At 43.7% G+C, this 9,696-nt stretch overlaps 1 protein-coding gene across 2 annotated transcripts in view; it reads left to right on the top strand.

Moving 5' to 3' along the window:
- The window catches only part of CHST15 (carbohydrate sulfotransferase 15), an 82,170-nt gene extending 77,777 nt beyond the window's left edge, over positions 1–4,393 (top strand). For both annotated transcript variants that reach the window (XM_014523653.2, XM_006031596.3), the window contains exon 8: positions 331–4,393. In XM_014523653.2, coding sequence (XP_014379139.1) covers positions 331–521 — 191 coding nt within the window. In that variant the 3' untranslated portion in view covers positions 522–4,393. The remainder of the gene's footprint in view (positions 1–330) is intronic.
- Positions 4,394–9,696: the final 5,303 nt, after the last annotated feature.

Raw genomic sequence — 9,696 nt, 5'->3', positions numbered from 1 at the left:
CTTTCCTGCTTATGCAGGGGGTCGGACTCGATGATCTATTGAGGTCCCTTCTGACCCTAACATCTATGAATCTATGAATCTATGAAAATGATTCATATTGCTGATTGTAAAGATGATTAATTGATAAGAAAGGAAAACAAGTTCTCCTATGTTTTCTAACTGTAATTTATTTTACTAAAGTAAGCCCCTATCCAATATTCTGAAGCATAATTTCTGCTAGCACCCATTCCATTAATCTTTTCTTGACAAATCTGTTTACTTAGTCATTTGCCTTCAAAATGAACATTTTGGGAAATATGTATTACAGTAATAATGTTCTCTTTACCACAGGGCCTTTAAGTGAGAAACAGGAAGCCCTGATTACCAAGAGTCCTGCATCAAACACTAGACGGCCTGAAGATCGAAGTCTGGGACCCATGTTACCAACAACAAAGGCTATTCTAAGAGATTTCTATAGGCCTTTTAATACAAAACTGGCTCAAGTTCTTTTTGATGATGCTTTTTTATGGAAAAAGACATAATAAGTAAATTCAGTGCAGAAAATACAGTGCTCAAAGGAGTTTTATTTTTTTAAATTCTATTTTTGTGCACGGGTATTTACGTTTTACCCATTCCAAAGAGAAGAAAATCTAATGAGATGAGAGTTGTGTCTCACCCTGGCTATATCATATTTTCCGTGAGAGATTGTAAAACATCCTCTTATGAATCTCCTGCATCTTCTTTTCCCCCTAACAAAAGAGCAGAGCGGAAATAGCATTGGTATGAAGGAGTTCCCTTACACTGTCTGCTGGGATTTTTAAATGTAATCTTCTCTAAGACAGTTCAATACGATTGGCATCAGTCTCCTAAAATTACACGTAAATTCCCACTTTCAAGATAAGTCATTCATTCAAAATATCCTTTAGCCACTGAAACTTAACTGATAGGTGGATATTGTCAAAATAAAACCAATTCTGGATTGAATTCAATTAAGCTCCTTAAGTAGCTTCTTTGATATATAAAGGCAAAGTCATGTGACTTTTAAATAGATAATTACATTTATGATTCCATGCCTAATTAATCCCTCCAATTTAGCGTTATTCTCAGACGCTACAGTTATGAGAGAGAATTGATATTCCATGCAAGAATGAGTAACTTCAAAGTGTTCAATCAAATAAAGTTATGCCCAGTATTTAGCACAAGTTCATGCATTTCATTTAGTTCCTCATTTTGTTTGTTTACTTGAATCATCACACATGTTTCCAACAAAAGAATAAGGGGCTTCATGTAAGCTCCATTGATGTCAATGGGAAGCTTACTTCAGTGGGCTTTGGATTGGGTGCTCCATGAATTATTACTTAATATTTAGTTATGAAGAAATATGGTGCAACTTGGTAACCATCTTAAAACTTGGTCAATAAATTCATGCCATACAGTAGTACACATCAGGTTTAATGCCCTGCATACTAGTAAGATAGATACTAATGAAGTTGCACACTTTCTTTTTTTCTCTCTGTTCAGGCAGTTTGTATGCACGAAGTCCAAAGTCAGTTCAGATGCACTGAGAAAAAGTCATGTCAAGTGTTTTGGGAAAATGTTGTATTATTTTAAAACTTTGATTTAGACGGTTAAATTACATACATAATCAGCTGATATATATATGTATATACATTATTTCTAGCATTTTATTTAAAATACAAAGGGCTAAATTTAGCTTCCAGTTACAGTGAAGGCAGGATTTGGCTCAACATAAGCTATTAAGAATGTAATTTTGTTTTTCCTTTTTTATATATATAAACTATAGTGGATTATAAACAGATAGAGGCACTTCCTTCTGTGTACTTTATTTTCAAGGACTAGATGGTTTCTTTAGATCCAAATTGTATCAACTAAAGCCAATGCCCCAGAGTTTAGAGAATCTATTCTAGCCGGCTTTCCTGTGCCCTTATTTGGTATGCTGTCATTCTGTTTTATGCTGCATCCCTAATACTGCTGGCTGAGTTCTGAAAAGCAGATTGACAATTATATTTACAAATAGTTGGACTCACTTCACTACATATCATGTACAGGCTGATATTAGTTGCTGTTCACCAATGTTCTCTAAACTGACAAAACTGAACTTTTACAACTCCTGAACATTTCATAAATGTTCATACAAGTGATTTTTCATATGAGAATTTGTGGTAGTAGTGCATTATTGGTTATTTACAATTTGGAGAACTCTGGTTTATAAAATATTCAGTCATCCAATTAAGGGACAGAAACCAAACCAGCTTAGGTAACTGATCACACACCAGAAATATGGAAGAGTTTTCAGACACTTATGAATTGAAAATTGTTCATGGGAACTATTTAGTTTATCCTTAGAAATTATTCATAAGGTTGCAGACATTGGAATAGATTCAGCTACAATGTGCGATTGGGGAAAAAAAAGCTATAAACTTTCAACAGATGCTGTTCACAGTGATTAATTTGGCTGGCCCCATTCTATATTAGATTCAGCACTGCAGAGACAGGGAAAGGGAATGAAAAATATCAAAAGCTTTTCCAAGGGTTCTCAGTGGAAGATCATTGTATTGAACTAGCCTGTCACAGGTTTCCATTCAGTTGTCAATAACACCAACTCTGACCTTCTGGTATGGATTTACCAATGCTAAATGTTAATGAATTTTTCATTAGCGCTCAGTATCAAGACTGGCTACATAACCGTACCACATTGGGCCAAATTGTGCAATACTAATTCATGCTAGGGAGCTCCAATTCTCACAAGTAGACCCATTGAATTCAGTGGTTGTCAGGGAGATTCTCCTTTGCCTGGGTGTGTAGTTTTAAATCACAATCTAGCCCTTTGTGATCCAAACCTTTGTTTAAGTTTGATTTGCCCCAGCACCATGCTGGGCCATTGCTCAGTAGTAACTTTCAGAAGAGAAGCTTGCATCCTATCTAATTACCAGCACTAAATCCTACAGCACCCTCTTTTTGTTGGAGATTTACAATCCAAGTGTGGACAATGATGGGATCGCAGCCGGAGAACTACAGACTGGATGGCAAGCAGATCATGGACAGCAACATATGGGAAAGATGCTAGACAGATAATTGATTACAAAAAGAAGAAAAAAGGCATTGATCCAAAAAATGGAAAGATAGAAAAATAATCCATGAAGGTTTGGAGAGATCAGATTTAATTTGTGCTGAAAGGAAGTGCTGCTAAATTGACATAGACAATGGATCTCTGTTTAAATGGGCACATTTTGAGAGTGAAAGCACAGACGTATATCCCAGTGGGACTCTCAAGAGAGAGAGAAAGTTTTAAGGTTATCGTCATACATTTGCACATGAATTGGGTCCTAAGGCTGCATTTAAGTAGAAGAGCTGTGCTCCAAACTACATACTTTATCAAGACCCAATTAACTGCTAGGTCCTTTTTCTTATTTATGTTCTTCCCTATTGTTACTGATTTGCCTGGGTACTGCAGTCATTTGGAAAATGGAAATAGCCATCTTTTGAAGTAGGCTGCATTTCTCTTGAGGCAGCTCGAAAATGTGACATCATAATTTGATAAACGCATTCTGTCATCAAGAAGTACAAGAGAAAACATAGTGAGGAAATAATTCATATAAAGTTCAGATATCATTTGTTAATAGCCAAAATGGAGGTCGGGGAGAGGGGAGTATATTGAACTGTTGCTCCATAATAGAATGGTACTTGGTTTTGTTAGTATTCCACAAAGTGCCACATTAACCGTTCTGGAAATCAAGTCATCTTCTTTGGCCAGAAAATAGGTATATTGCAGCAGCAAAGCAAGCTTCCTAACACTCCCCACCTAACAGCTTTGCACCAGATATTGCAAAGACTTCATATGTGAGAAGGTGGTTCAGTTCCCATTTTCATATAGTTCCTCTGTTTCTCTGTAAACCAGTAATTTGATGATGGTAACTTTTGGGCATGGCAGATCTGGGGTGGACTTGGTAAAAAAAAAGGGGGATTCCAGAAACCCCACAATGGTATTTTAATTTGAAATGTGTATGTATGTTCACTGTAACATGTTACAATGATTGACAAAGCATGGCAGAGACTCTTCAGAAACTGAAGAAGTTGGAATGAGTATGTTTGACTTTCTGCTTCCACTTTTCCCTCTAGAATTACAGTAATCAGGAGAAACCATAGATATCCTGATTCCAAAGTCAGTGAGGGAAGGGTCATGTCCAAAGGCAGTGTTGCTGCAGGGGAATGTGAAACGTGTTTTCTGTGAGACTGTCTGTGTTAAATCCAAGAAGCTTTGAAAGCTGGAAGACAAGCAGTGAAAACATTCAACAACAAAATGCCTTCTCCTGAGACGGGCATAGAAAATGATACTTTGTTATCTGTGGATTTCAGTGCATAGGTTTGTATGCTTCAGCCTAATAAACCGAAGATAAGCAATGAAGCTGCTATAGTTTTGCATATGTTTTCCTGCCAAGAATTAATTTGGTTTCTTCCTAAGACTTATATAAAAGGAGAGGGAGAAAAAAATTAGGGCAGAAAGTTACTTGCATTAGAAAGAGCATGCAAATTGAATTATTGTTAATGTACTCCACGGTGAGAGAAACTTGCCACCGTGCTGTTTTCTGGCTCCTGGCTTTAGACAAAAGGCTTATGTTGCAGTACCATCTTGTGGTGCATCAGGGGAATATTACTTTGTGCAGTGAACACACGTATATTTTTTCTAAGATTCACAGAAGTTTAGGGCTGGAAGGGACCTCATGAGATCATAGGGTTCAGCTCCCCGGCTCTGGGCAGGAAAGACTGCTGGGGTCAAATAACCCAGGAAATAAGAGAGTTTTTCAAATCCTTTTCTTATTGGAGGACTCAGGCATTTACTTTGTGAACAGTGTCTGCAGGGAATGGGAGGAAAGGAGTGACTTGGCTATTTTTAATTAGTTTCCTGAGCTCTAATGCAGATGTGCTACATTCAGTCCATGGACACATTTAGTTTTCCGTGCTTCAGGTATTCAGGTTGTAGCTCTATTGGTCTAGAGGCAAAAGGCATCAGAATTCATGGTAGGGGCGATAACTTTTATGAGACCAACTAGATGTTAGCCAAAATTTTTTTTTTCCATGCTTAGCACTTCAAGGGCTCGCTTCAGATTGGTTGATCCAAAAGGGATCAAATTGCATGCCCTTTGATACAAATTGCAGTAGAGGCCAGTGCTAAAGGGGAATGCTGTCTCCAGCGGGTCCACTGCTGGGGAAGACTTGTGCTTGCACAGCCCAGTGTATTTTTTCAGTTCCCATGTACTGCCTATCCCCTGCCCAACCACATCTGTCCTGTTTGTCTGGGGGTTCCCTGTGATGAGATCACTGCCTGTATATCACGCAGCAACTATTGCCAAGTGTCTTTCCCCTCAGGCTTTCATAGGTTTAAATCAGTGGAAACCAGAGCTAACCTTCTCCCCGCCCCATCACCTCCACAGGGGCAGCTCAAGTCCCTTCTCTCTTCCCCCTCCCACTGTGCAAGTCTTATCACCAGGAGTCTGGGGTTTCTGTTTCCCACAGAAAAAGTGGGGGGGGGGGGGGGGGGGGGGAGATGCAGATTTTCCCTTTTAACTGAGAAAAATATAGTTTTTTCATTTCAACAGAGAAACATGCAGATTTTCCACTTTTGCAAAAAGCTCGCTGCAGGCAGGCAGTTCCAGCCTGCAAGGGGCTGGGGGAGCGGAAGGAGGGCAGTCAGGCAGGGGGCACCATGTGCATGTGTGTGTTCACACATCGAGCTTCCTCCATATAAGTCTATGGGAAGTGCAAAGGGCATCAGCTTGGTTGGGCAGTTCCCCAAGCCCCTATAGGGAAGGAGGGAGTTGGGCTGGGGCTGCTCCTGCTGCCCAGCCAGGTGGTGCAAGGAGCTTGGGGCCCAGGGCCATGTGCAGCCGCAGGGCCCAGGTGGGGAGCAGGATGGAGCTGTGGGCGGCTCGTCTGGAGGGGGGCTGGCTCCCCACCACTGCGTGCACTTCCAGGGGAAGTAGGGGGGGCATGTGCTCTCTAGATCTGTGCATGCGGTGACAGCAAGCTTGGGCTCCTGACCCTGCTGCCCTTCCCCCAGTGCTTCCATGGCCCAGCGGGTGAGACCTGGCATAGTAGGGCAGAGCAGGACCAGGTGGGGAAGATTGTTCCCACAGCTGGAAGCCTCGCTCTGCCCTGGCAACGCACCCCCTGCCCACCCAGCAGCACTGAGGGGCACAACTCTGTGCCTCCACCCCTGCTGCTGCCAGGCAGGCAGGGGGCACCTTGCCAGGGCAGCATGGGGCTCACAGTAGCAAGGAGCTATCCTGCCCAGTCCCACTCTACCTTGCTGTGCTGGGTCTCACCTGCTGCACTGCAGAGGCCCCAGGGGAGGGCAACAGGTGGGGAGCCCAAGCCCGCAGCAGGCAGCCTGCATCCCCCCTCCCTCCCACAGGCTTCGCTCTGGCCATGCCCAATGGCGGGGGGGGACCTTGGCTCCATGCTCTGCTCTGCCACAGCAGCCACCACCTCCCACAGCAGGTAGCCAGGGCTCAGGTGCCACTGCGAGGCAGCGGGGCTGCAGACCTGGGTCCCTGGCCCCATAGCCCTGGCAGCTGGGGGCCCCTCCTGCAGGGCTGTGGAGGGGATGTGGGACTATGGGTGGGGAATAAGAGGCACCAGCAGGGGTGGTGGGGGATGGGATTGGGAGTGAGGGGCCTGGACCTGAGTCCTGGTGAGTGAAGGGGGAAAGGAGAACTCCAATTTTCCACGATAAAAAACCCCAAATCAAATACCAAAATTTATTTAGCATTTATTTTATTATAGTGATTGAGGCACTGGTAGGCTTCCAAATTGCTTTAAAATTGTAAATATATCTATAAAACATTGTGTTCAGTTGATACATATATATAGTGATGTTTTATTTTAAATCACCGATTTTTTTGGGTTTTAATCAAGAAAATTTGCGATTTTTTTTTAATCAGAGAATTTGCGATTTTTAAACAGAGAAAACCTGAATCCCCACTACCACTGCCATGTGGGGAGGTGCCTGCCCCCCCTGCCAGCAAACTCCCTTCTTTCTTTCCTCTGCTTCCACCACCATGCAGATGATTCTCCCACCACAGCCACACAAGCAGTGTGAGCCTCCCAACGGGTGCTGTTGCATGGGCAGTGAGTTCACTATCCCCAGAGACCCCAGTTGCCTCTGCATAGAGAGCCCTGGGGCTGGACATTAACCCCTCATGGGCTGATTGCAGCCCGTAGGCAGCTAGTTGGACAGCCTTGCCTTAAACTACTCCTGCCCCAAAGTTAGGGATAGCAAAACTGTGTCTTTAGACTATGAGTCCCTCATTCTTAAAATGCACTTGTTGGTTGTAGTTCAAACAATTCCATAGTTACTTTTGCGTCAAATGGTTCATTAATGCAGATCTAAGTCACAGAGAGAGTCATCTTCCAGCAATTGCCAGACCTATATACTTGATAATATAGCCCAGCAGTGGGGAATTTTCTGCTATGACCAATCCATCTAACTGCATCAACTTTTAGGTCAAAAAGGCTAAATGGCCTTGTGCAGGAAAAATCTAAAATGATCCGAAGGGTCAAGCATATCCTCCATGGGTATGACAGCAAAATCCTAATGCCCACTTGTGTGCAGAGCTGGTCACCGCTTCCATTGGTCATAAGCACTGCCAGGGTTTTATCATTCATTCTCTATGGGTCTGCTTGACCACCCAAAGGCCACTGAAAGACTCCTGAATTCAGTGAGCTTTGGGTCAGCAAGTTTGCTGTCCCTTGACAGACACTGCCTTAAGTGGCTTTCAGCATGGATAGGCTTCTTCAGGAATCCCCTTGTTTCGAGTATCAGCTTCTGTGAAAGCTGTGCTTGCTCCCTGCATTGCGTCAATCAATATAAAGGAGCTTTAAATGATTGCTCGTCAAGTCAGCTTGACAGGGGCTTAATGGAGTGTTAGGCTGAAAGCTGGCTTGGAGTATTAGGATCCTGCAGGGCATCCATTAATGCTGCAATTAACAGAAAAAAAGCCCTTTAAAAAGATACAAATGTTAATCAACATATTGTGTCTCACAGGAAAGAAATATTGTTTCCATGCTCATCCATATACATATTCAACAACTGTCTGTTTTAGGTACATTAAGTTTTCCATGCCTCCATCAAGGAAGCTCACAGTAAAGTCATTTTGCTAGTACGAGTACTGCTCTGAGCTGCCTCGGGGCCATGAAAGGATGGGGAAAAGGTAGTTAGTGCCAGAACTTCATCCACATCTCTTGGGTGCCTGCACTTGGGCATCATGGGATAGGCACCTTGCTCCAGAAGGGCGATCCAAATTGGCTGATCAGGCCAGTGATTTTCAAACTCCAGACTCAAGGCACCTCTTGTTTTGCTCGTTTTGCACTTTTTTTCAGGGTGCCATGGCATCCTCATTGAGAACCAGTGGATTAGGCAGTTAAGGCTTCCAGTATAGTGAATGAAGAAACCTAAGAGCTTCCTAGGGGTGACCCACAAAAGAAGTGGGGTATTTACAGGTAACCAATAGAAATGTTATCCTCCCCCTGAGTGTTTCTGCCTGGGGACCTTTCACATGTGAGGCAAATGTGATCACCACTACACTACAGAAACCCTTTGGACCCACAGATACAACAATTATTGAAGACAATCATCCTTGACTACAAGGGACTGCCGATGATGAGAAACATTAGCACAAAGGTGTGTCTCAACTGCTTCCCCCTCTGAGCTTAGGCATCTGACTCGGGTTTCAAGGCAGATGGTTCTCATGTCAGGGCCCAGGTCAGTAGGGAGACGCCTGCCTGAACCAAGACGTCCCAAGTGATAGAAGCATTGACCTCAGCATAAGACACATTCATCTCTTACTGAATGGGCAGGCAATAAGCACACTTCACCCACATACAGTTAGAAACCTCTTCCTAAGGAGGAATTTAAACTCATTGGCTGCCTGCAGATGTTAACCCTGTTAATGCCCCCCCCAAGAAAAAACCCCCAAACCAACAACCGTGCTTTACTAGAAGGAGTGCGTCAACCCGGCTCCACAGCATCTGTATAGATTGGGTGCTTCAGTGGGGCCTTTTGGCGCTTTTATCTAATAGCTGATTCAATCAGCTATTAGATTAAAGTGCCAAAAAAGCCCTAGTAAAGTGCCCGATCTAGAAAGATGTCAGGCGAGTCGGGTCCAACGGGCTACCTTTTCTGGGCACACACTGGGCTCTGTACAGGAGATGCAGAGTTTAAAGTAAAGCCGTGTTTTTGTTTGTTTTTTTTTAATTTCTGCAAGTAGCCATTATCTTCAGCCTCCCTGGAGAGTACCTCAACCACCAGGCTATGGGCTACAGGCACTGGGCACGTGAAATACAGTCCTTCTTCATTGCTTCCTGGGCTATTTATGCATTTTACACATGGGTTTGAATTTCTTTAGTGGGGAGGAGGGCCTAGAACCCAGCTTTCTGATTTCTTGGGTAAATGCCTTAATCCAAGGGCAGGCAAAATACGGCCCTTGGGCTGGATCTGGCCCTCTAGGCAATTTCATCCAGCCCGTGGGCACCCACCCATTAAATATACCTCACCCAGTCTGCCCACATGCTTCACTCCCACCCTCCTGCACAGGAGGCCCCAAGCCCCGGTCCTGGCCAGCACACAGCTTCCAGGTGGGGCTGCTGCTGCCACTGCTGCAGCCGCTGGGGAACCTGCTATGCTTCTCCAGCCTCTGG

This window comes from Alligator sinensis, unplaced genomic scaffold (assembly GCF_000455745.1).
Source record: "Alligator sinensis unplaced genomic scaffold, ASM45574v1 scaffold232_1, whole genome shotgun sequence".
NCBI lineage: Eukaryota > Metazoa > Chordata > Crocodylia > Alligatoridae > Alligator > Alligator sinensis.
This window is presented reverse-complemented; position numbering and strand designations above follow the sequence as displayed.